The sequence below is a fragment of the Microcaecilia unicolor genome, chromosome 2 (assembly GCF_901765095.1).
Source record: "Microcaecilia unicolor chromosome 2, aMicUni1.1, whole genome shotgun sequence".
NCBI classification, from domain to species: domain Eukaryota; kingdom Metazoa; phylum Chordata; class Amphibia; order Gymnophiona; family Siphonopidae; genus Microcaecilia; species Microcaecilia unicolor.
This window is the reverse complement of record NC_044032.1, coordinates 420,354,670-420,381,407: the sequence shown is the minus strand read 5'-3', so window position 1 is coordinate 420,381,407 and position 26,738 is coordinate 420,354,670. Positions and strand designations below refer to the sequence as shown.

General features: G+C 46.7%; 1 protein-coding gene across 2 annotated transcripts in view; it reads left to right on the top strand.

Annotated features, from left to right (window-relative positions):
- Window positions 1-25,354, top strand: part of LOC115462522 (alcohol dehydrogenase class-3) — a 41,062-nt gene extending 15,708 nt beyond the window's left edge. For both annotated transcript variants that reach the window (XM_030192511.1, XM_030192510.1), the window contains exons 5-9: window positions 2,642-2,861; window positions 3,050-3,310; window positions 15,005-15,140; window positions 17,500-17,638; window positions 25,125-25,354. In XM_030192511.1, the coding sequence (XP_030048371.1) occupies window positions 2,642-2,861; window positions 3,050-3,310; window positions 15,005-15,140; window positions 17,500-17,638; window positions 25,125-25,149 (781 nt within the window). In that variant the 3' untranslated portion in view covers window positions 25,150-25,354. The remainder of the gene's footprint in view (window positions 1-2,641; window positions 2,862-3,049; window positions 3,311-15,004; window positions 15,141-17,499; window positions 17,639-25,124) is intronic.
- The last annotated feature ends 1,384 nt before the right edge of the window (window positions 25,355-26,738 follow it).

Below are 26,738 nucleotides of genomic sequence, written 5' to 3'. Positions count from 1 at the left end.
CACATGCACCATTGTATATTATGGATTTGAGTGGGACTTCAAACTCAGCATTTTTAAGAAATGAACAAATAGTGCAGTTTTTTTGTGTGTTCTCTGGTTTTTATTGGAAACCTCTTAGGTGTTTGTATGATGGGTAGTAAAAGTATTAGATATGCCTGGCATGGGCTATTTTCTGCATGTTGATGCCATGGCTTTATAATGATATGGTTTCCTGGCTGTTTAAAAAGTTAGAGCCAGATGCACAAAGGTCCCGTTAAGGATCCGTCTGCGTTTCCAAATTGGTAAAAATTTACCAATTTAGAAATAGAGGGATTCATTAAGAAAATCGCATGCAAATGAGCAAGTCGGTGAGCTGAGCATGCGCAGAACAGTCAATCACTATGCATGGCTGCACTGCGCATGCTGCAGATGGCTCTCATACATGCAGACAAGCTGTGTCTTATGATAGCAGTAGATTTCTTTTTTTTTTTTTTGGCAGATACAAAAGCGCTTTTTTTTGGATGGGCATACCTGTATTGCAGCTCCCTGCCTCCGGCTGCTGGGAAAAAGTGAGAAAAACCTCGTTGTGCTGCTCTCCGCTCTTCTGTGAGGAATCAGCAGCATCAGGGTTTGGTTCCACCCCCAGCTGTTCCTGCTGCTTCCTTCTATTGGCTGGCTGACATCCTAGAATGCCCATCTCTCTGAAGATGGACTGTCATTGGCTGGCTGCTGTCCCAACTCCTCCTCCCTGTAGGACTTCCCTGATGACATCACTTTAGAGCTGTGAACTGATTGGATCCGAACTTCCTGGTGTCCCCCTCCAGTAAGGAGTGGGCGGGACATCCCAGGCAGATGCTGTCCAATTGGTTTAGCCCCTCTGGAGGGGGGCACCAGGAAGTTTGGATCCAATCAGTTCACAGCTCTAAAGTGATGTCATCAGGGAAGCCCTGCAGGGAGGAGGAGTTGGGACAGCAGCCAGCCAGTGAGAGTCCATCTACAAGAACAGTACTGGGCAGACTTCTACGGTCTGTGCCCTGAGAAAGGCAAGGACAAACTAAACTCAGGTATACATATAAAGTATCACATACCATGTAAAATGAGTTTATCTTGTTGGGCAGACTGGATGGGACCGTACAGGTCTTTATCTGCCGTCATTTACTATGTTACTATGTTCAGGGAGATGGGCGTTCTAGGATGTCAGTCGGCCAATAGAAGGAAGCAGCAGGAACAGCTGGGGGTGGAACCAAGCCCGTGTCCCACAGATGCTGTTCCTTTGATGGACCCTTAACTTCCTTGCTTTACATTTCAGTACCCCCCCCCCCCCCCCCCAATTTCTTGCCAGTAAATGTAATTTGAAAAAGAAACATATGTGGCACGGCTTTCATACACTCAAAGAAGCTGCGTGTAAGCTGTTATAGTATTTGTGGGGGGGGGGGGGGGGGGGCTCCATCTTCCCTGCCTTGTTTCTCCCCTTCCCCTACTTGCAATAATGAAGAACTGGCAGGTCCACACCTCACGTTAAAATTTCCACGGTAAAGGTAGGGACTGCTTTTGTGCATGGGGTCGGAAAGGGTAGCGCATCACATTCACATTATAATAAAAATTAGCTCATTTGCATTCCGTTTTCGTTAGCTGCTACCATGACAGGAAAATGGCTCGGAGAACCCTTTTGTGGATGTCCCGGTTTACTACTTGCATGCTAAACTGGCTAGAACCAGTTTAAAAACCACGTTGCTGGCTCATTAAGTTTAGTGCATCTGGCCCTTAGTGTTTGTATATTTGGTGGGGGGGGGGGGGGGGGGGGTGGAAAGGAAACCAGCACTAAATGTTTGGGGATATGTATTGTTGTGCTGTGTTTTGTTTAGGATTAAATTACTAAGGTCTCTGCTTATTAAGCTGCATAATATGTTATTGGACAATTAATGCAAGTTTAATTACATTAGCCTATCCTGTTGATGGAAAAATGCACAGCGAAATAATCAGCTATGTAGCATGGTAAGTGGCTCATTTAATATGTGAAAAGGTTAATGCAGTTTGCATTAACTCTTTTACTGTGTTAGCCTTTGAAAGTTGCCAACCACTCCAGAGGTGCCGTTAAATTCCTTCCAGGAACTGATGTCCCTGGGGGCAAAATTAAAGGCCCTCCCACCCCACCCCCCATCATGTGTGAATCTCAAAATACAAATAGACCTTGAAATGGCTTTTAATTACCCTAGTAACCAGTGGATTTCCTTTCTTTTTTAGTTTTTAATTATATAAACCACTTTGACTTGCACTAAAAATTAAGTGGTATATCAAGTCTAATAAATGATCAGAAGGATGGGATAGAAAATTAATAATTGAAATTACATTTCTAAGGTCTTACCTGCTGTAATGTTGCCTGACTCCAGCTCTCACTCTTAGGGCCCTGTTTACTAAGGTGTTAGTGTTTTTAGCGCGCCTATACTTAGTGTGTGCGCTAACCATGTAGGCGCCTATAGGGATATTGTAGGCACGTACATGGTTAATGCATGAACATGGTTAATGCATTAAAAATGTTAACGCGTCTATAACGCTGCATAGCAAACAAGGCCCTTAATTTGTAAATTCTTCTCATTTTAGATTGCCATTCTGCATTTCAGAACTAAAAGTGGAATTTCTTTGTGCCTTTTCTGTTTGGTAGAGTCACTCAAGGCAAGGGACTAATGCCCAATGGCACCAGCAGGTTCACCTGCAAAGGAAAGCAGGTTTTCCACTTCATGGGGACTAGCACTTTCTCTGAATACACTGTTGTGGCTGATATTTCACTCGCTAAAGTAGATGATTCAGCCCCTTTGGACAAAGTCTGCCTCTTGGGCTGTGGCATTTCAACAGGCTATGGAGCTGTTGTCAACACTGCCAAGGTAAAGGTCACAGCTTCTCACTTGTTGGCATTTAGGTAGTGGAATCTTAAGAAGTGCAGGTGATGGGCTGAGAGGCACCTTGGGGCTGGGAAAGAAGGTGAATATGCAGATCAGATCGTCTGGCATAGTAGCAGAAAAGGTAAAATAGGTGCAGCAGTCTTCATCCATGGCTGCTTTACTTCCCACAGGTTGAACCTGGCTCTACCTGTGCCGTTTTTGGTTTGGGAGGCGTTGGTCTGGCTGTAATCATGGGTTGTAAAGTAGCTGGAGCCTCTCGAATCATCGGGGTTGACATCAACAAGGACAAATATTCAAAGGCAAAAGAGTTCGGAGCCACAGAGTGCATCAACCCAAGCGACTATCAAAAGCCTATCCAGGAGGTGCTGATTGAGTTGACTGACGGTGGAGTGGATTATTCCTTTGAGTGTATTGGGAATGTTGCTGTCATGGTAAGTTGACTATGGTACATTGATTAGCTTGTTTTATTAGTATTTTACCTTGATAAATGGAAGTTAACATTAATTGATGTTTGAATCAAAACCATTAACTTTTCACAGGCATGTTATAGTAAAAAAAAATGTAATAATATTTTTACTTAATAAAATTATTCAGCTTTTTTTTTTTTTTTTGGGGGGGGGGTAGTCTGGGCAAAGGGTTACTCTTAAAACCAAAGCTACTTTGCTGTTTAAATGTAAAGTTGCAGGAGAAGTGTGTAATCATGGCAGTGGTAATTATAGTAACTTCTGCCATTCTTTGACCTTCTGTGGCTGTGCTGTAGACTATTTACCAAGGTCCACATTCTACTGTACCCTTTTTTGAGACTCTTAATTGAAACATTACATTCATTTTTACTGATACCATGTGGATTGTTGGGTATAGGAAGATCAGTAAGGGCCCTCAATAGCCACATGCAGCTGGAGGGTGTGATTTCTCCCTCTGCCACCCATCATTGAGTGAAGGGAAGTTTGAAGAATAAAGGATTCCTTTCCCTCAGATTAAACAGAAAATTCAAGACCACATGGCAGTAAAGGATTCACACTGTCAATTATATTTAAACAATTTTTATTCAGGTACACAGAAAGAAACAATATAATAGTATAAAAGGAACTGACTCTATGAAGAATACAACCTTGTTCTTAATATGCAATCATTCCTATATATAAAAAAAACAAAACAGAACACTAATGCCCTCCTACCCAAAATATATCCCTATCTCCACCTTTAATGGTAAGTATTTTGATGGAAAAAATTTAAATAGAACAAAACTAACAATAGATGGAATGATGAACATCAAGGATATTTGGAACATAAATTACTAACATAGTCTGGCCGACTGAGAACAATAGTATCCAAAAACCGAGGCATTGTCGCTTAACCTCCTCTGTCATACATCTCAGAATACCAGCCATGTTAAGTGTATGACATTTTCCCCATCCCTATTGTAACCCAAATTGCAAAACTACCCATTCCCCCTCCCCCCCCCCCAAAAAGGCATGTGCAGTATGGACCCCCCCCCCTAAAAAGTAGGGTTAATTAAAACAAATTAAGAACAAGATTTCTCGCTTTGTGAGATAGACTGGATGTAGACATCCCAAACTACCAACAAAAGCTTTTTCCACTTGAAAGAAGATTTAGCTTGTCTTTGCTCCAGTTGCATGAGTAACGTCATTTCCAGAAGGGACAGAGCTTCATCACTGATCCACACACCTAAGATAACCTTCCATATCATCAAGCTGATCAATCCATAGACTGGTGGGTTGTGTCCATCTACCAGCAGGTGGAGATAGAGAGCAAACTTTTGCCTCCCTATATGTGGTCATGTGCTGCCGGAAACTCCTCAGTATGTTCTCTATCTCAGCAGGTGGTGGTCACACACAGCAGCAGCTCTGGCTAGGCCTCCAAGCCTAATCCTTAGGTTTTGTTGAGGCCTGGGGTTGAGGGCTCTTTTGAGCAAGTGCAAACCTGGTGGTGCCAGGTCCCTCCTTTTCTCCCCCCTCCCGCTGGCTCCGTTTAAAAAAAAAAAAAAATTTTAAACGTCTTTAAAGGCGTTTAATTCGACGTTTCTTTAAACGTTCATTGCAGCTACTCACTGGGACACCAGTTCGTTACAGCTCGGAGCGGCAAGCAGGTAATTTTACCTTTTTATAGCGGGCAGGGGGTTCCCCGATTCTTCTCCTCGTGGCATATGGCGTCGGAGGGCGAGGGCGCAAAGGGTCGCTCCCCGGATCGCTGGAGCGCTTCTAGAGGGGATGCGGGGGTTTTACAACCTGATTCGCCCTTGATGGGTGACAGTTTAGTGACCGATGAATGTCCCGGTCGTTCCTCCGGCGTGGCGGTTTTTTCCCGCCATAAACGCCCATCCCCCGCTCCTCGCCTCCGCCATCTTGGCCGGCCACGCGGCTCGGACGGCTTCTTCGTGAGCCGCCCTTGAGGTTGGAGACATTAATGCCATGAACGCCCTTAATTTGGGCGACGGCACAAAGCGGCTAAAGTTAAGCGCCGTTCTTCCCGCGCAGCTCCTTCGCGGAGTTTCGCGCCGGACGCCATTTTGGATGCGCAGCATGTCTCTCCCCCGCTATTGCGAGCGCCGGTTGAGAGTGCGTCTAGGGCTGTTGCCCAGGCTGCGGAAGTGCACAGTCTGGGGGGTTTCTCCCCCGAGTTTGTTTTGCTGCTGCATCAGGCTTTCCTCATGCAAAACGCTGCCCCTGCTCCCTCTTCTGATAAAGAGGTTGAGGTTCCCAGAGGTAAACGCCCTCGGGTTGATTTCCAGGCCTTGGAGGACTTTGTCTCCTCCGATGTAGATGAGGGCAGCGTGTCTGAGGTCTCCCAACGGTCCTTTGCGGATTCCTTGGAGGAGATAGATCCCCGCTCGGATGGAGCGGATGACCCCTCTGCAGCGCGGCTTTTTAGCCCAGAGGATTTGCCCAACCTGTTGTTACAGGCCATGGACACTTTGAAGATTTCCTCTCCGGAGGACGTCTCTCCCTCAGCCCCTGTTGGCTCTGCCATTATGCTGGGGACGAAGCGCCCGCCTAGATCCTTCCACGTGCATGAGCCATGCGGCTCAATGGGATGTCCCGGAAACGAGCCTTAAAGTGGCTAGGGCTATGTCCCGCCTCTATCCTTTGGCTGTGAGTGAACGTGAGGCCTATCTGTGGCCTACCGTGGATTCTTTAATCACTGCGGTGACTAAGAAAACGGCGTTGCCGGTGGAAGGTGGCACGGCCCTAAAGGACGCCCAAGACAGAAGATTGGAGGCGGCCTTAAGGTCGTCCTTTGAGGCAGCTGCTTTAAGTTTGCAGGCCTCAGTTTGCGGCTCCTATGTGGCCAGGGCGTGCCTGACTATGGTGCAGCGGGCTTCCCCCTCGGATCTTTCCTTGAGGGCTGATTGGCCGGCCCTGGAATCGGGCTTAGCCTATTTGGCAGACTTGCTGTATGATGTCTTGAGAGCCTCAGCTAAAGGCATGGCTCAGACAGTCTCTGCGCGGCGGTGGCTTTGGCTGAAACATTGGTCTGCTGACCACGCCTCTAAATCCCGCCTGGCTAGATTGCCTTTTAAAGGCAAGCTGCTCTTTGGGGTCGAGCTGGACAAAATCGTGACCGATCTCGGCACGTCTAAGGGCAAGAAATTACCAGAGGTCAGAGCTCGGGCTAGTACTCGTCCCGGTACCTCCAGAGGACGGTTGCTGAAAGCCCGTCGGTACCGCCCGGGCAAGTCGGGTTCCTCTGCCCCCTCTTCCTTCAAGAGGAATTTCTCCCCCAAGCAGCATTCCTTTCGCAGAGACCGCCGTCCCGGAGGTGCTCCCTCCGGTCCTCCCCCAGGGTCTCGTACCCAATGACGGGGCCTTGGTCCACGCCCCAGTGCAGATTGGAGGACGGCTGTCCTCGTTTCTGGGCGAGTGGACCACTATAACTTCAGACGCGTGGGTGCTGGAAGTCATCAGAGACGGCTACAAGCTAGAGTTCTGCCAACCCTTAAGAGACGGGTTTGTACTCTCTCCCTGCAAGTCTCCGGTCAAGCTGTGGCAGTGCAGCAGACCTTGGACAACCTGATCCGCCTGGGTGCGGTCGTTCCGGTGCCAAAAAATCAGATTGGCAAGGGACGTTACTCCATTTACTTTGTGGTTCCAAAGAAAGGAGGTTCTGTCCGGCCTATCCTCGACCTCAAAGGGGTCAATCGGGCCTGGAAAGTGAGGCACTTTCGCATGGAGACTCTCCGCTCTGTTATAGCGGCAGTGAAGGCAGGAGAGTTCTTGGCTTCCTTGGACATCAAGGAAGCGTACCTGCATATTCCCATCTGGCCTCCTCTCCAACGCTTTCTGCGTTTTACAGTCCTGAGACGACACTTCCAGTTCAGAGCCCTCCCTTTCGGGTTGGCTACTGCTCCGCGGACCTTTTCCAAAGTAATGGGGGTCATAGCGGCCTTCCTGCTAAAGGAAGGAGTACAAGTCCATCCTTATCTGGACGACTGGTTGATCCGAGCCCCCTCTTATGCAGAGTGCGGCAAAGCTATGGACCGGGTAGTTGCTCTTGTGAGCTCCCTGGGATGGATCATCAACTGGAAGAAGAGCCAGCTGCGCCCGACTCAGTCCCTGGAGTATCTGGGAGTTCGATTCGACACCCAAGTGGGCAGAGTGTTCCTGCCAGACAATCGGATTGTCAAGCTTCAGGCTCAGGTGGACTAGTTCCTAGTAGCCTCTCCTATTCGGGCTTGGGACTACGTGCAGCTGTTGGGCTCTATGACGGCCACGATGGAAGTAGTGCCCTGGGCCAGGGCTCATATGAGACCACTACAGCTATCTCTGCTGCTGCGCTGGACTCCGATGTCGGAGGATTATGCTGTGCGCCTTCCCGTGGACCCAGCAGTGCGCAAGGCGCTGAGCTGGTGGACGCAGACAGACAAGTTGTCTGCAGGATTGCCTCTGGTGACCCCGGAGTGGATTGTCGTCACGACAGACGCCTCTTTGATGGGCTGGGGAGCCCACTGCTTGGGAAGGACAGCGCAGGGGCTCTAGTCTCCTGCAGAGGCAAGTGGTCTATCAACCTCCTGGAACTCAGAGCCATTCGGTTGGTGTTATTGGAGTTCATCCCGGTACTGGTGTTGTAGCCTGTACGGGTCCTGTCGGACAATGCCACGGCTGTGGCCTATATCAACCGCCAGGGAGGTACCAAGAGCGCCCCTCTAGCCAAGGAGGCTATGAGTCTTTGCCAGTGGGCGGAAGCGAACCTGGAGCAGCTTTCAGCGGCCCACATTGCCGGAGTCATGAATGTCAAGGCGGACTTTCTCAGTCGCCATACCTTGGAGTCCGGAGAGTGGCAACTATCTGCTCAGGCGTTCTTGGACATCACGAAGCGCTGGGGCCAGCCGAGCCTAGATCTGATGGCGTCATCGGCCAATTGCCAAGTGCCGCGCTTTTTCAGCAGAGGACGGGACCCTCGATCCCTGGGAGTAGATGCTCTTCTCCAACAGTGGCCGACACAAGAGCTCCTCTATGTGTTCCCGCCCTGGCCCATGTTGGGCAGGGTGCTAGACCGGGTGGCAAAGCATCCCGGCAGGGTAATCCTGGTGGGTCCGGATTGGCCCAGACGTCCCTGGTATGCGGACTTGATCAGGCTCTCAGTCGACGATCCTCTGCGGCTGTCAGTGGAGCAGGGCCTGTTACATCAGGGTCCCGTGGTGATGGAGGATCCCTCTCCCTTTGGTCTTACGGCCTGGCTATTGAGCGGCAGCGTCTGAGGAAGAAGGGCTTCTCAGACAAGGTCATCGCCACTATGCTGAGAGCGAGGAAGCGCTCTACTTCTACTGCTTACGCCAGGGTTTGGCGTATCTTTGCAGCATGGTGTGAAGCAGGCTCACTTTCTCCCTTCACTGCTCCAATTTCTTCAGTGTTGGCGTTCCTGCAAGAAGGTCTGGAGAAAGGCCTGTCGCTCAGTTCCCTTAAAGTCCAGGTAGCGGCTCTGGCTTGCTTCAGGGGCCGCCTAAAGGGTGCTTCCCTGGCTTCGCAGCCAGATGTGGTGCGCTTTCTCAAGGGAGTTAATCACCTGCGCCCTCCTCTGCACTCAGTGGTGCCTGCGTGGAATCTCAACCTGGTGCTAAGAGCATTGCAGAAGCCGCCTTTTGAACCCTTGTCGAGGGCATCTCTGAAAGACCTGACGTTGAAAGCAGTCTTTTTGGTGGCTATCACTTCAGCCAGAAGAGTTTCCGAGCTCCAGGCGCTCTCATGTCGAGAGCCTTTTCTGCAGTTCACTGAGGCAGGAGTGACTATTCGCACAGTGCCTTCCTTCCTGCCCAAGATTGTTTCTCGCTTCCAGGTGAATCAGCAGCTCTGTCTCCCTTCCTTTCGTAGGGAGGACTACCCAGAGGAGTACTCAGCTCTTGAATATCTGGATGTGAGACGAGTCATCATCAGATACTTGGAAGTGACCAATGATTTCCGGAAATCGGATCATCTGTTTGTCCTGTTTGCAGGTCCTCGTAAGGGTCTGCAGGCTGCTAAGCCTACAGTGGCAAGATGGGTCAAGGAAGCCATTGCAGCGGCTTATGTGGCCGCGGGGAAGGTGCCGCCTATCCAGCTGAAGGCTCACTCCACGAGAGCTCAGGCGGCCTCGATGGCAGAGGCCGGATCCGTCTCCTTGGAAGAGATATGCAAGGCGGCAACGGGGGCTTCGGCTCATACATTCTCCAAGCATTACCGTTTGACTGTGGCTGCACGGGCGGAGGCCCGGTTTGGAGCTTCAGTGTTGAGGTCAGGGATTTCTATGTCCCGCCCTGGGTGAGTACTGCTTCGGTACATCCCACCAGTCTATGGATTGATCAGCTTGATGATATGGAAGGTAAAATTATGTATAATCATACCTGATAATTTTCTTTCCATTAATCATAGCTGATCAATCCATAGCCCCTCCCAGATATCTGTACTGTTTATATTCTGGTTGAATTTAGGTTCAAGTTTAGCCTTCAGTTACTTCAGGAGGACTTCGTGTTCAAGTTCTTCTTTCACTTGGATTCTTCAAGAGTTGAGACGAGTTTGTGTTACAGTGAGCTGCTGCATTCCTCTCCCCTCCGTTTTACGGGGCTGGATTGAGACATAAATTCTGCCGGCACTCCCTCCCGCTTCGTGCGGCTGTAGGGCAGCTTTGTACCCCTCCCGCTTCGGCGGTGTTAGGGTCAGTCAGCTCCTCCCGCGGTTGCGGTTGCAGGATAAGCCAGATCCCCCCGCATCGGCGGGTGTGGTGTCCCTCCCCCGCTCCGCGGGGATGAGCTGGACGGATTCCCCTCCCCCACTTGTGTGGGGATGAGCTGGGTTAATTCCCCTCCCCCGTTTCGGCGGTGGTGAGCTGGGCAGAGTGTCCCTTCGTGGGTGTAATTCTCTAAGTGCTGAGTCCTGCGGATGGAGCTTTGATATCGACATACTGAGGAGTTTCCGGCAGCACATGACCACATATAGGGAGGCAAAAGTTTGCTCTCTATCTCCACCTGCTGGTAGATGGACACAACCCACCAGTCTATGGATTGATCAGCTATGATTAATGGAAAGAAAATTATCAGGTATGATTATACATAATTTTACCTTTTTACCCAGTACCCCTGATTTCCTGAGTAAGAGACACGGACCATGATTTTTAACGCAAAATGCCTCATATTTATCCAACAATAGACCCGCTGGTGAGAGGGGGAGAAGTTGTCTCAATAGACCTTCAAATTGCCGTAATATTGCCTGCTAAAAAAAAAAAAAAAAAATTTGGACAACTTCCAAAAGGCATGGAAAAAAGAATTAGTTCCTTGATTACAATTCCTACAAAATATGCCCACTGAAGAGTACAAAATTGACACGCTTAACTTAGCCTTAGGAAATTTCTGGTATTCATTTTATTAATTGATCTAGATCAAACACCACCAAAGGGAGGCTTAGGTCTGTGCTCCACCTGGTGCTCAACATTTCTCGACTCCTAAATGTAGAAAATTATTGCAGTTCACGATAAAGTGCGGACACAGAGTCCATCTTCTGGAAATCTTTCAGTAGTTTGGAATTTCCTTTGGAAGATTGTCTAAAAAACCTCTTTTAGAAGATCTTCCAAAGGAAATTCCAAACTCATGACCAAACTCATGGAAGGCATAGTGACGAAACAACTTACTGAATACCTAAACAAACACTCAATTCTGCACGAGTCCCAATCAGGATTTAGGACGAATCACAGCACTGAAACGGTACTAGTGTCCGCAATGAACTCATTCAAATAAGCAATTGCGACAGGTAACAACATCCTCCTCCTGCAATTCGACATGTCCAGTGCCTTTGACATGGTCAACCATGAAATACTAATACATATACTAGAATACTTTGGAGTAGGAGGCACAGTTCAAAGGATTCTTACCCACAAGATCATGCCAAGTAACAACGAACGCAGACAGGTCACCACCATGGATACCTAAATGTGGTGTCCTCCAGGGATCCCCTCTCTCACCAACATTGTTCAACCTAATGATGATACCTCTAGCCAAATTATTAGCCAATCAAAACCTCAACCCCTACATTTATGCAGATGACGTCACAATCTACATCCCATTCAAACAAGATCTAATTGAAATCACCAACGAGATCAACCAAAGCCTCCAAATAATACACACCTGGGCAGATGCATTCCAACTAAAACTTAACGCAGAAAAAACACAATGTCTTGTACTCACCTCACAACATAACACAAAAAAACTTCAACGCCATAACCACACCATACCGTTCTCTTCCGGTCTCACAAAACTTGAAAATTCTCGGAGTCACTATTGACCGAAACCTCACTCTTGACACCCATATGAAAAACACGACGAAAAAGATGTTCTATACCATGTGGAAACTTAAGAGTAAAACCTTTCTTCCCGAGATACATCTTCCGTACCCTGGTACAGTCAATGGTAATAAGCCATCTGGACTACTGCAATGCACTATACACCGGATGCAAAGAACAGACAATCAAAAAACTACAAACGGCCCAGAATACAGCCACCAGACTCATATTTGGAAAAGCCAAATATAAAAGCGCAAAACCACTAAGAGAGAAACTTCACTGGCTCCCACTGAAGGAACGCATTGCGTTCAAGATCTGCACGTTGATACACAAAATTATTCATGCAGACGCCCCAATCTACATGCTAAACCTCGTAGACCTACCTCCCAGAAACGCCACAAGATCATCCCGTAAATTTCTCAACCTGCACTACCCCAGCTGCAAAGGACTTAAATACAAGCTGATGCACACCACTACCTTCTCTTACAGGAGCACGCAGATATGGAATGCATTACCTACAGACCTGAAAGCAATCAAAGAAACATCTATCTTTCGGTAATCTCTGAAAACATTCTTCTTCAACAAGGCCTACAATGAGAACTTATAACCTCACCAAATCCACTCAACTATGAGCGCACACCTCCTATAATTACCCTAACAACTCTCTTCTCTCTTCCCCTTACCCCTCCTAAGCACTACACATTACTAACAGTATCCGATATCCTGTTATGACAATGTTATCAAATCTATGTAAGCCACATTGAGCCTGCAAATAGGTGGGGGAATGTGGGATACAAATGCAACAAATAAATAATTACTGGAATCTAGAGAACAGATACAGTGGTGTAATTGTTAATATACTAAAATTAAATCCCATGCATCTGCAATACCTCGATTTTGAAGCTCAGCCCAGGAGACCATACTACCTTTGTCATATAAAACATGTAACAGAGTCACACCCCTGTGAGCCCATTGTTTAAAACCTAGAATTCTTGCTGCCTGGAGAAAACTTGAGATTACCTTGAATGGGAAATTTAATTTGATTCCTTAGAATTGCCTCCTAAAAATCTTACTAAGATCCACCACATGTCTCTCAGTGGACAGAGCAGAACACTATGACACACATAGTGTGGCAAGGAACCCATTGAGGTATGTAGCAAAGAATTAAATTGCCAAGTTTGATAAAAGTCCATCTCATAGTCTTGCAGGACAGAAGAAAGAAGCAGACCTTATGAAGAAAAACAGTTCTTTTTATTAGTTGTTTAAAGCTCCCAGGATTCACAAACCAGTGTCCCGTCAGAGGCAGTGAAAACCAGCTGGTGTGAAACTACAAACTTCACCAATGCTGATTTATAAACATGTCTTTTCCTGGATCTGTTTGAAATCATGAAAAAACAAATGTAAAAATGAGAACAACCACAGACCATGTAGCACTAAGTTGTAGGTAGGGTTGTCCCAGCCAGCAGCCCCACCCCAGGCACCAAAGTAAACAAGGGCAATCCCCCACACTACACATGCCACAAAAATCACAGCAAAATAAAAACACCAAAATATCAAAAACTAAAAAACACACCCACTCCCCCGCCTTTGTACCCATAAACTCCCTTATCTGCTTATCCCCTCCTCCCATAGTCCCTTATTACAATGTCCTTTTTAGGACCAAGGTCACTGTGAGACTCCTCCCCTTGCCCCAACCCATCCCCCAGTTCTATTAGCAAAATGAAGAGCAACAGTTACCACCCAATGTCTTTGCAGAAGTGTAGAGTCCCGATCCAATCGACTGGGCAGGCTGACAAAATACTCCAGTTCCAGTTGTTCAGCCACCTGCTCCATCTCACAAATTATCAACCACACAGTGAATTAAAAGCATACACTACCATTCTCCTAAACAAGATGGTATGCCTCAATAGGAAAATAAGAAAATGTATTAACTATTACCAACAAAGTCATAAAATGAGTTCCATAGAAGTATAGAGAAACTTTAGTGAAGCATAGTTTCATTAATAACAGAAATCTGCCATCCAAACTGAAAGTCAGTGCATCATACAGAATTTCTAAAGTCAAACATTTTATTCTGCTCCAGAAAAGGAAAAACAAGGTAGGACTTTATATATAACCCTGCTGACACCTATATTCACTCCCTCACCAGCATGAGTACACCTAACTGCAAATTGTAAGCCACTTTGAATTGAAACTCGTTTTTGGAAAATAGATATAAGAATGCATAAATAAAATAAATGAGGGCAGGCAGAGCAACTAGAGCACTGTTGTCTAAGGTGCACCTTAGAGGCATGGAATATAAAGGGAGGCATTCCCATGAATGGAACATGATTGGTGCTAGGAGAAAGGCACAGCAAAGGTGACAAGGTGGATGATGTCGATAAAACTATTACTGGACTCGAAAAAAGTTCACAGCAAGAGTTTATTGATAAAGACTGGACTCGACACGAATCATGTTTCGGCCGCTCTGGCCTGCCTCAGAGAATCAGATGCTGTTCGAACGGTGCCGCTCGTAGATATGTGCTACAGTGAAGTTACTTCACCAGAGCGAACTTCGGCTTTACTAAATATTTCAGATTCTCTCTTCGGGAACCAACTGAACATCAATAAACAGGGACTCCTGAGGCAGGCCAGAGCGGCCAAAACACGATTTGTGTCGAGTCCAGTCTTTATCAATAAACTCTTGCTGTGAACTTTTTTTCTAGTCAAGAAGTAGTTTTATCGACATCATCCACCTTGTCACCTTTGCTGTGCCTTTCTCTTGATTTTATCATTGCAGCGGTTTGTTTTTTTTCAGTGATTGTCGACATGATTGGTGCTGCCATTTAAATGTGCAACTTACAGAATAACTGTAAGTTACGTGCACCCTTGCTGAATTTACACCACCGCACTTACACCAGAGCTAAGGCTGGTATAACTGTGGGCACGTAAGGTGAGCCCGTGTCGGGTTACGTGAGTATTCTATCATGAAATTGGTGTCCATATGCTGCTATAGAATATTCTCTCTCTGCGCAACAACAGGGTACTTAAAAAAGGTGCACACTTGCAGCATTTCCCCCATAGGGACTGGAGTGGAAAACCCTAGTAGTTATTTCTCATAGCTCCAATTTCTGTTTGGTGAGATGAGCATCCTTGTCCAGGTAAGCTTTTCTGCTTCAATAATCAAGCTTGCAAAACATCCATAATTAAAAATTAAGGCGAAATTCAGTGCTAATTTCAGGGCAGGGGCTCCTTGTATTGAGTCTATCATTGTAACTTTCAGTTGCATGTCTGATGGAATAGTACAGAATTTATAATTATAAGGAGGTTTTTGTTTTGTTTTGTTTTGTTTTTGTCTGTTTCTCATGCATGTGTAACAGAGGGCAGCATTAGAAGCCTGCCATAAGGGCTGGGGCACCAGTGTGGTGGTTGGAGTCGCTGCATCAGGTCAAGAGATTTCCACCCGTCCATTTCAGTTGGTTACTGGCCGTACGTGGAAAGGGACCGCTTTTGGAGGTAAGGATCAGGTCAGACGTGGAGAAGCATTCGCATTCCACCATGCTGTAGGGTTGACTTTTCCTTTCCTTGGCAAAACAAATTTCTTAGTTGTATGCCTTGTATCCTTTTAGGAGAACACATCCTCTCACCTGTTTTCACAGCATAGAGCAACATAATTTTTCAGCTGGTTATTCAGTCTGAATTGGACTTATAATTCTTTAATCCTCTGAACTGATGAAGGAGCTCATGTGAATTTGTGGGCTTTAGTCATATGATAGCAATAAAATGAAAAGATTCTCGTCTGCACTTGCTTTCCTCTGAAAGGAAAATATAAAACCAGTGCTGGAAGAGTGAGCAAGGGAGGAGATCCTCCTGTGCTTGTCTTGGTTGGTGTTTCTGTAGCTCTTTGGCAAGCAGCAGGAAATGTGGGAGCGCCCTGGGAATTTGCCCCTCTGTGTGTTTGGTCACTGGGGCTGGTAAATAGAAAGCCAGAGGTAAACATGTTTGTTTAAGGCTGGAGCCAGTAGGCTGGCCCATATGGCCACCCTTGTAACAAAGGCATGTGTGGCAAGAACTGTAGTTCACCCTGTTACAAAACTCGGTAATTGGAACACGGAAATGTAATGCAACAAAGTAATGAACAGTGGGTGGATTTTTTTTTTTTTTTTTTTTTTTTTAATGCTTTTTCTATCTTGTAGTTTGGTTTGTTTCTGAAAAATTAGAAATTTGCTTGACCATTGGAAAGTGAACCAGTTCTAATATGCTGAGATTCTCATGCCCACCACACACCCATCCCATTGCAGTTGTTAATCATCCTTTTACTACACTCAGAGCTGTCAGCCAGAGAGGGGCGCAGTCTCCATCCTTTTACAGCAAGAGAGGTACTGCCACCTGTACGTGTTTGGAAGCACCTATCAGTGGCGTACCTAGCATACTTGACACCTGGGGCCGACCTCTTTTAACAACCCCCCTCTCTTTGTGCCTTTCCATTCAGCTGCGCGTGTGCATCTGCCCTTTCTCTCCCTTCTATCCAGTGTATAACCCCCCTCTCTGCCTCTTTCCATCCAGCTTCTGCACCCTCTGTCTGCCCCCTCTCTGGCCCTTTCCATACAGCCACATGTGCATCTGCCCTTTCTCTCCCTTCCATCCAGCGAATGCCCCCTCTCTCTGCCCCTTTCCATCCAGTGTCTGACCCTCTCCCTGCCCCTTTTCATCCAGCGTCTGCCCCTTTCCATCTAGAGTCTGCCCCCTCTCTGCCCCTTTTCATCTAGCCGCACATGCATCTTCTGCCCTTTCTCTCCCTCTTTGCCTTCCATCCAGCCTATGCCCTCTCTCTCTTGCCCCTTTCCAACCAGCATCTACCTCCTTTCTCTGCCCCTTTCAACCCAGCGTCTGGTCTGCCCTTTCTTCTCTAATTTCCAGCATCGTCCGCCCCTTTGTCTGTCCTCTCCATCCAGCCAGCCAGCATGCCCTCTTTCTCTCCCATCCAGACTAGTGTTCTTGCCCCCCCCCCCCCCAGTCCTTCCTTTTCACATTTTATGCCCCCCTGCTGCAGCTTAATGCTCTTGGCAAACTAGCAGCAGAAAATGCAATAAAATGTTTTTAAAAAAAAAAAGTCAAGGCAGCACAATTTAAATAAATAAATATTAAGCTCGCACTGCGGGGCCTAATTACCTGGCTCTGCTCCGGACCTGGGATGGAAGTGGCCTCCAAGATTCTTCTGCTGAGTGCTGATAACTACCGGTGGCCCAGTGGGGATGGAGTGCAAGTGCAGCAGAAAGTGGAAGGCGCAGGCTCGCAGCTGCACTGAAGACAGCGGGCAGCCACGAGCTAGGACGGGAGAGGAGCCAGCCATCGGAAGAGACGTCAGTCCGCAAGGCACACAGGCGCAAGGGGTGCCGCAGGGGAAGGAAGGCTGAGCAGTCGTCGGTCGAGATGGGCGGGACTCTGTGGAAGAGAGGAGGAGACGCACGCAGCGAGCGGCAGGCGGCAGAGATGTTAGGCGCGCGCCAGTGTGAAGGCAGGCTGAACTGATGATGAAGCAGAGGTTAGAAACCCTCCCCCCCCATTGGGTTGCACCCAGGGCGGTCCGCCCCCACCGCCCCGCCCTCGGTACGCCACTGGCACCTACAAAAGGCCACATTCATCCGTGCAATGTAATGAACTGTTGGGGGTGGGTTTACTGCAGAATTTGCAGCTACTGCAAGTGAGTCACAAACCAGTGACTTTATGAGCGCTCTCAAGGTTTTTTATGTGCATGTAAAAAAATGTATTGATTGATGCATAGAGACATGTTAACCATGGTGGGAAGAACTTTTTAAAATGGCTTTCTGATTAAATTGTCTAAAGCAGAACAAAATCTTTGGTTTATTTTCAGGTTGGAAGAGTGTGGAGAGTGTACCAAAATTGGTGTCTGAATACATGGCAAAAAAGATCAAAGTTGACGAATTTATCACCCACACTCTGCCATTTGGCAAAATCAATGAGGCTTTCGAGCTAATGCATGCAGGAAAGAGGTAAGTGTGTATTGAACTGACCTCTAACATACAGTAGTAACCAGCTCAGAGACTCGAGGGAGAGACTTTCTAAAAAAATTCTCCCTTTCTTCAATCTTGGTCATACTTGCTGTGCTGTTTCATAGTTGGAGCATCTGGTGTTCCAGGGCCTCATAGGGTACAGAGCAGAATATAATGTTCAATAATGATGCAGCCCTTCTAATACTTTTACGATGAGACATCTGTCATTCAGTGAACAGGAATTGTTTCAGAGAAATGAAAGAAGGCTGATATGTTCTAGCAGTGGAACTACTGTAACTTTTTTCTGATTTCCCTGATTTAGCCCAACAAGCCCCTTTATCTGTTTTCAGTTGTGTTGGTTCCATACATACCCTGTCTTCTTTAAATGGTGTGATGTCTGCCCTCAGCTATACATTTCTCTGCGGTTGAAGCAGCCAAGAGTCATAAATTACACTTTTATCCCAACTCCTCCTTCCCTCCCTCACACAGACTAGTAGGACAGCAACTCTAGCATGGCTTTTCTCCTATACCAGTGAGGGCGCCAGTCAGGCTGTCCCCAACCCACCCCTTTTCCCTTCTGCTTGCAGTGATTGTAATATATGGCTGCAGTGCCACCTTAAGTCCACACCAGCACATCATGTATGGTCCTGGCAGCAGGTTGGTTCCTGCTGCTGCTGCTGTTGATTGAGGGTCAGATAGCTGGCTGCAGGCACTGACTCACCAGTTAGGCTTTTCTGCTAACATCTGATAAGATGCACAAGGAGCTGCACCTGCCACAGGATCTTTGCTAGTGACTTCCAAGGTATAGGATATGTGAACCAGTAAAACTGTGGTTTAAAAAGACAAGAAAGACAGAGGAAAGAACACAATGGGCTGGAAACAGAGATGGGGAAAAACTATATCCTCATAAGCTATCTTAGTCTTATGCAAAAAGAGACGTTCTCTGCATTACTGCTGTTGAAGGGATTAAATCAATGCTTCCAAGTCTTTTTGTTGCTGTGACCCCATAATTGCAGCCACATAAAGTTGTATGACTCCCTGGAGGTACAGAATAACGATGCACCTATGGAGAACCCACCTAAGTCACGACCCCAAACATAGGCTTTGTAACCCCGTTTGGGGTCCTGACCCACAGTTTGAGAAACTCTCTGGATTAAACAAAATCATCTGCAGGACTGAGGCACACTACTCATCCATTTACCACTATTCTCTGCTTTCAGTCCATTTCTAATCCAGTCTGTCACTTTGGGGCTGTCTCCTAGGTACTCGGTTTGAATTTCTCTACAGCAGTGTTTCTCAGCTATCTCCTGGTGGTAATCAGGTCTTCAGGATTAGCACAATGTAATGTATATGCTTAAGAGAGGCACTTGGAATGGCGAATGCCATAACAGAACATTGTAAGCCACATTGAGCCTGCAAATAGGTGTGAAAATGTGGGATACAAATGCAACAAATAAATACAATAAATATGTATATTTATTTCATGCCTGTTCATTGTGCTAATCTTAAAAACTCACTGGCTAGGTGTGCCTCCTGGAGAGGGTTCAGAAGCACTGCTGTACAGGTCTGTTCCAAGCATTTACTGAAATTTCAAGTATACCACCACATCATGAACAAGTTCTCTGTTCACCCAATCAAAAAGCGGTTCTGCTTTGTTAGACATGATCCCTATCTGCCTTTCACACGTTTGAATTTGTGCTACTGTACTGTCCTTTTCATTTTGTTTAGTCTCCACTGATTTAGCCACAAGTAAAGACTAAGCAGCTGGTCTGTATTTTCTAATTACTAGAGCTGTACATCGATTAAAATTTTTAATCACACAATTGATCACATGATCCAGGTGTAAGAGTTGAAATAAATTTAGCATGTACACAGTTGTTTACACTTTTTTTATTGATCTTAAACATTCAACCAGTAAATTTGATTCCAGTTTCCTAAAAAAAAAATTTTCTTTAGGCAACCTTCGAAAGCTAATCAAGAAATGTATTAAGTTATGTCCAATAAAAAAGGTATCATCTTATTTTCTTTTCCATGTTTTATTTTGTTTGATTTCTATTGATAACCTTAAGAGTGGACTAACACGGCTACCACACTCCTCTCTTTAGGCATGTGAAAGGCAATTCTATAAGCTTGTGCATAGAGACGTGTGCCAATTAAGTGGCAAAAGTGGCTTGAATATATTTTTTTCTGGATTTAGCTAGCATCTTTCTCAGTAGTAGCTGTAGGTGAGCAACATTCAGGTACACTAGCTATTTCCTTGTCCCCAGGGGAATTAGAATCTAATTTTGTACTTGTAACAGTGAAAGGTTAAGTGACTTGCCCAAGATCACAGGGACTAAGCAGCAAGATTTGAACTTGACTTTTCTGGTTTTCAGCCTTGTACTCTAACTACTAGGCTACTCCTCCACAAAACTGCAGAACTTCCTGTTACAGAGAGAGGCTTGGGGCCGGGTGAGACGCAGCGTGCTTTCACTGCAGTGGTCAAGGCTGAGGGCCATGAGCAGGGAGAAGGAGCAATCTCCAGCAGCCCCCTCTCCTCTGTGTGCACCTTCTCCCTTCTCCTCACAGCCCTCAGTCTTGAGGCTGCAGTGAAAGCATGCTGCTTCTCACCAGGTCCTAAGCCTCTGTGTGTAACAGGAAGTTCTGTCAGAGGAGGCGTGCACCATCTCCTCCCTTCCTCTCCCCTAGCACCATCTCCTCCCTTCCCTCCATCCATGATCACCATTTTTCCCTTCTTTTCTCCCCATCCTTCTATTGGTACCATCTCCTTCCATCCCTTATTTCCAACATCTGTCCCTCTAACCCCCCCCTCCCCCAATGGTCTGCATCTTTGTCTCGCTGTCCCTTTTTTGTTCTCCCGGCACTTCCTCTTATCCCCCCCCCCCCCTCCCAATCACATCTCTCTCTTTTCCTCTTTTTCCTGCTGCCATTCCTCATCTTTCTCTCCCTTTTTTTTCTGCCGGCACCTGTTCTTACCTCTCCTGCAGCCCCCTCTCCTTTACGGCTCCTTCTCCCTGCTCCTCAAGGCTCTGGGCTTAACACTGCAGAGAGAGAGTTTTTAAACATATGTTAAAAATGTTAACGCTCGTTAAGCATTTAACACGTTAAGTGTGCACATCTGTCCTGTTCTCTGAACAGGAATTGTTTCAGAGAAATGAAGAAGGCTGATATGTTCTAGCAGTGGAGCTACTATAACTTTTTTTTCTGACTTCCCTGTTTTAGCCCAACAAGCTCTTTTATCTGTCTTCAGTTGTGTTGGTTCTATATATACCCTATCTTCTTTAAATGGTGTGATGTCTGCCCTCTACTATACATTTCTTTGTTACTTCACAGTAGCTCTTCCCCCATATCTTCTTTGAACACTGAACAAAAGTTAGTTCAGAGCTTCTGCTTTTCTCTAGTCATTCTCAGCGTGCTCCTTCTTTTAATTTCTGCTTTACAATTCCACCTCTGCACTTTCTCATTTCACTGATGTGGCCTGAAAAAAATTGTCACCTTGCTTTCCTGCTTCTCTGTTTTTCCAGATATTCTTCCCTGTCCACTGAGATCCCAGTGCTGTTATAATATTGAACGTTAAACAAAATCCTTTAACCTCAATCTTCAACCGTAAAATACCTCCCTATGCTGTTATCACTCTGCATTTCTACATGACTGATGGTGGTAAAGAATGTCTTTTGGAGCAAGGGGAATAGAGGCAAAACAGAGAATGCAACTTCTGCTTTAGATACTTCACACCTGTGGCAAAGGCAATATTTACTAGTTTTTCTTAATGGGTGTAAAAAATTAATCTCAAAACAATACTATTCTCCGAGGACAAGCAGGCCAATATTCTCACACGTGGGTAATGCGCTCCTGCGTTGCCTGGTCCGGAACTTGTAACAAGCTTTTAAAAACAAGAGTCTTCTGGAGCGCGAGCGATGCTCCACTGCGCATGTGTGAGTGCCTTCCCACCTACCCCGCGAATGCGGGAGCATAAGTTGTTTTTTGGTTTTTTTTTGCGCTCTCCTCACAGCTACCGGTCCGGTTCTCTATGGAGTTTGGGGGGGGGGGGGGGGGGGGGTTGTGCCTTTTTTGTTATTTCTTCGGGTTGTTTTCTTCCTGTTTTCACTTTTGGGCTTCTTTCTTATTTTTTTTGCCTTTTCCATAGCTCTGGAGGCCACAGTTAGGCCCGAGCTGTGGTGGCACATTTCTTGTCTTATTTCTCTGGTGTGTTGTTTTACGGGGCACCATCAAGCTTTTCTTATTTTCTTCTAGCCACTTTGTGGCTTGGTGCCTTCTAACTGGGTTCTGAGTCTTTGATATTTACCAGACCCCAGTTAGTCAAAGTGGCTTATGGGGATCTCTTTTCGGCGCCATTTGAGGCCTCAACGTCTGTATCGGCATTGTTGTTTGTGGTGTCATCACCGGTGTGATACACACCTGCCTCGTTTCCGATCGCTATTGGATTCCTGGCGCCGACCTCTCGTTTTGTTTGTTGGTGCCAACTTCAGTGCTGGTTTAAAGCAACATTGTCGATATCGAACATTCAACATATTTTCCTTTCTGGCCAGTTGTCTAGTGGAGAGCTTGCTCGTGAACGACGCTCAGAGGTCCATTTGGATTGCATTTCTATGGCTTGTGCAGTCCCCCTTTTGTGTGTTTTTGTTTTTTCTAATCCTGAGGGACACCCCCCTACCCCAGCGCTGGTGTTTCTCTCAGTGCCAGGAGAGCAACCACTCTGGTTGTGCTTGCCACCTGGGTTCCAGCCAGTCTGCTGGCCACTGCTCGATAGTTGCTGGCGAGTTTTTCTTTGCATGAGTCACACTCTCATGCCTCCATTTATATCCCGAGTCGCCTACTGAACCAGAGTGTTATCCCGTTCTACAATATAAGTCGTATGCCCTCTCCTTCTTGCTTTCTATTTTGGTAGTAGCGGTGCATGTCTTCCAATTTTCACCGTAGTGTTAATGGTTAGAGCTGTTGCTTCTGACCTAGGTCAGAAACCCTAACAGTATGGGTTGAAATACCACTGTTTCAGCTGGTTTTACCTTTGTTATAATTCCTTTCTGGTGCTGCCCGCTGCCCACTCGACATGCGTGGTCAGTTAGGGGTCAGCTGTCTTTTCCACTCTCAGGAACTGCTGGGTCTTCTAACTGTGAGATTGCAGTGCTACATTCTTCGCCTGCTTACTATTTTTCTCCTGAACAGGCACTTGGACCTTTGTTCTCAGCCTACAAGGTGCCCACTCTAGAGCAGGGTACAGTCCGGATATGTAAAGGGGCCCTCCCCTTGGGATTCAAATGTTCCCTGCTTCTTATAGGTTACTCCTTCTGCCCTCCGTGCAACTCTGAACGCATTCATGGAGGCCTCTTCACATCAGTGTTCTTTTTGGGATCTTTCAACTGTGGGCTGTTTTTCTGCTAACTGCCGCTTGACCATTCTTACATCTCTTGATATTTCATCTTGCCGTTCCTCAGTCCTGTTTCAGGATCCTAGTCTACACTTGTCTTCCTTAACTGATGTCCTCTCCTTAGATCATTTTATTCATATTTTTTCACTCTTACAGCAGCAAGTTGACGGCAGGAGTTCTTATGATTTTCTTAGGATGGCCAGCTGATGCGTCATCTCAGTAGTGATAAGTATTGATGGATGAATGTGATTCCCACTGTCTCTACTATTTAACTAAACCACAGCCAAAGATACTGGCTTGGCGCCATAGGCTCGGGTTTCTCTTCTTTCTGGCCTGTTGGATTTGTTTCTCTCGTCTTCAGTTCTCTTACTGAGAATCTTAGGGCTTCAGATGTCCCTGACCCTCATCACACAGCTGGGGGAGTTTTTTGTTTATTCTATCTTCTGGTCCAGGACCTCTGCATCCTGGCTGTACATGGGCTTGCAAGACTTCTTGTAAGTTCTTCTGACGTTGTCTGTGCAGTGTGCTTGTCCTGTGAGCTGTTCCCTTTTCTTCTGGAGGCTGTTTGCCAATGGGTATACCAGCTTTGACTAGATCTTTTTATCCACACAGGTCCTATTTCAATTCCTTCTACTTCTTTCTGGCTCTTATTTGAGCCCGACTGGGTGGGGGCTTATCTCTCTATACCCAGTGCTCTTTTTTCCTTCGTGTAGGGATCCTTTTTTCTATTCTCTGTACTTTTCGCTTCAAAGTGGGTCGTCTCCGACGTTCCACACTCACACTTTCATGTGTGTTATGGAGATTTGACTTCCATCTCCTCTCTCCCTAAATGATCCTTGTCTGCTGCAGAGGTGGACTTTGTCAGCCACCTGTTTACCGGTCTCTCTCAAGTTTTTACTATTTGGGATCTACTTTGGTGTATCTATCTTCGGATTGCTGGGTCACTCCGTTTTGAACCTAGTAACAGTTCTATTTTTTTCTGTTGCACTCAAGTGGTTTTCCCATGAACACTGAGTCCTCATCTCAGCTTCTATTGGTCTTTTATTTATTTGCAGTGGTGATTCTCTTGTCTGTATCCTTTCAGGATCTTCTGCCCTGGCATGGGTGTGCTGCATCTTTTGCAGTGCAAGTGTTCGTTAGCCAACTTTTTATTTAGTTGCCATCTAGAACTGCAATCTCTCTTCACCTTCTTTTTCTTTCATTTAGCTGTGTTATCCAAGGGGATCCTCTTGCTAATAGCAATACTTGAGCCCTAGCTCAGACGTTAGCTTCCTTCTGAGAATGTGCAGGATTACTATGTAGTACTCATTCTGTGGATTCTCATCTCATTCCTGATTCAAGTGGCCTACCTTCTACTTCTTGACTGAATGGTCTGTTTGCATCTTTAGGAATAACTACTTCATATGGGGTTTTTTTTTTTTTTGGGGGGGGGGGGGGGTGGTTCTGGGATCCAACTCCACCCGGCTTGGCCCATTTTTAATTCTGTCTCGTGCACTTCTGGTGACTTGCATACGTTTCCGATTCCAGATCCTTTGAGGGGCACAATTCATCCTTGATGGTTCCAATGAGCCTGGTAGCTAGGGATTCCCTGTACGTGAGAATATTGGCCTGCTTGTCCTCAGAGAAAGTGAAGATACTTACCTATAGCAGTTATTCTCTGATGACAGCAGGCCATATATTCCCCTAGAAGTTGTCTTCTTTTTTTTCTTTTCTGCTTAAGTATTATACTGATGCTTCCACATTTGCGCAGCAGGTGGGAAGGCACTCGCGCATGCACAGTGGAGATTGTTTTTAAAAGCTTATCACAAGCTCTGGACCAGGCAACGCAGGACTGCATTGTCCGCGTGTGAGATTATATGGCCTGCTGTCCTCAAAGAATACCTGCTACAGGTAAGTATCTTCGCTTTCTTTCTCGATCAAGAGATAGAAGTGGGACCCTCAGTTTTATATCATACATTGGAATGAATGATTAGAAAGCTCTGGCAACCTTGCTTTCCCTTCAAAGAGAACCAATTGGTTAAACTTTGTTGTCATTAGGCAGATCTGCCTGCTGATTGTTTTTTTTTTTTTCTCCTCTTTTTTTTTTTCTTTTGAAAGCATTCGCAGTGTCCTGATCATATGAGTGGCCATGTCATGGAACTTGGCACTTCGTCGCATTAACAGCATCTACGGTCTTGTACTCCCTGGGCTCTCCATCATACCAGCACTTCTGCAAACAGGGCGGTTATTAACATTTTATACAGACAAAAAAAAAAAATTTATTGCTGAATACTGTCAAATTAGTGTTTCAACTGAATCACTTTAGGAATTAGTACATAGCATTTTGAATCATAATAAAAAGATTTGTGAAAGTTCATGTGTCTTTTTTTTTTTTTTTACTGTGTATGTGCTTTACAAAGTGCTTTTTTCTAGTAAAAAAGGAAAATTGTCGTTACTTATTCAGGGTGAACTTTAGGAGATGGGATGACTCTCCATGGTTCCAAGGGCATAGCTACCATTGAGGGAGCCTCAGTACCCAGGTCCAGCATCTGTCTAGCTCTCCCCCACCCACCGGTCCTCCAATGCGGCAGATGCTGCAGTGAATGCTGCCTCTGGCTGGTGGAACTTTTTCTTTGCATATCCCGTCTCTCTTATGCAACTTCCTGTGGGTGGGACACGCAAAGAAAAGTCTGTCAGCTAGAGAGAAGCAGCTTTCAGTGCGCTCTCTGATGGGACCCACTGCAGCCTTTGGAGAACTGGGGGGAGGGAGTGGCAAGACAGGCGCTGGACCCAGGAATGGGGATGGAGAGATACTGTACCCGTAGGGAAGGGGGAGAGATGCTGGACTTCGGAAGAGAGAGAGAGAGAGATCTGGAGCAAAGTGGAGAGAGGAGGGAAAGATACTAGAGTTGGGGGGGGGGGGGGGGGGGAGAGAGAGAGGCCTGAACCAAAAAGGAGGAGGAACAGGGGAGGCAGATGCTGGATTGGGGGAGGAGTGAAGGGAAGAAAGAGTGAGAAGCTGGACCAACAGAGGGAAGGTACGGGGGTCAGTGGTGGGGGAGCAGGAGGAAGGAGAGAGAATCTGGACATAGGGAGGGACAAGGATATAAGATGCTGGCTGTGGAGGGAGCATAGGGAAAGAGAGACGGGCAATACTAGACACAAGGGACCGCAGGGCCGTGCCAACACGGTAAGCGAGGTAAGCACGGCAGGAGGGCGACCCGCCGCGCCATGCTTACCTCACCCTCCCGCGTCCCAACTGCCCGCCCTCTTCTCCCCACCCCCCACCCCAACAAGATCCCTTTGAAATTTACCTCCGTCCGGCAGCGAAGGCGCGCCACAGCATCAGTGAAGGAGGCGGCGCTCCGGACGTCTCTACTAGTCTTCCCTTCGTTCAGTGTTCCGCCTTCTTCTGACGTCAAGGAAATGATGTCAGAAGAAGGCGGGACATTGAGCGAAGGGAAGACTAGTAGAGACGTCGGGAGCGCCGCCTCCTTCACTGACGCTGTGGCGCGCCTTCGCTGCCGGACGGAGGTAAATTTAAAAGGGATCTTGGGTGGGGGGGGGAGAGGGCGGGCAGTTGGGACATGGGAGCAGGAGGGCAGCGATCATTTTCACGGGGGGGAGGGGAGGCGGGTGTGCGCATGCGCCAACTGTTTGCGGCATGGCCCTGAGGGAACGGATAGGGATAAAGAGGGGTGTGCTGGATCGAGTAAGATAGGGACACAGGAG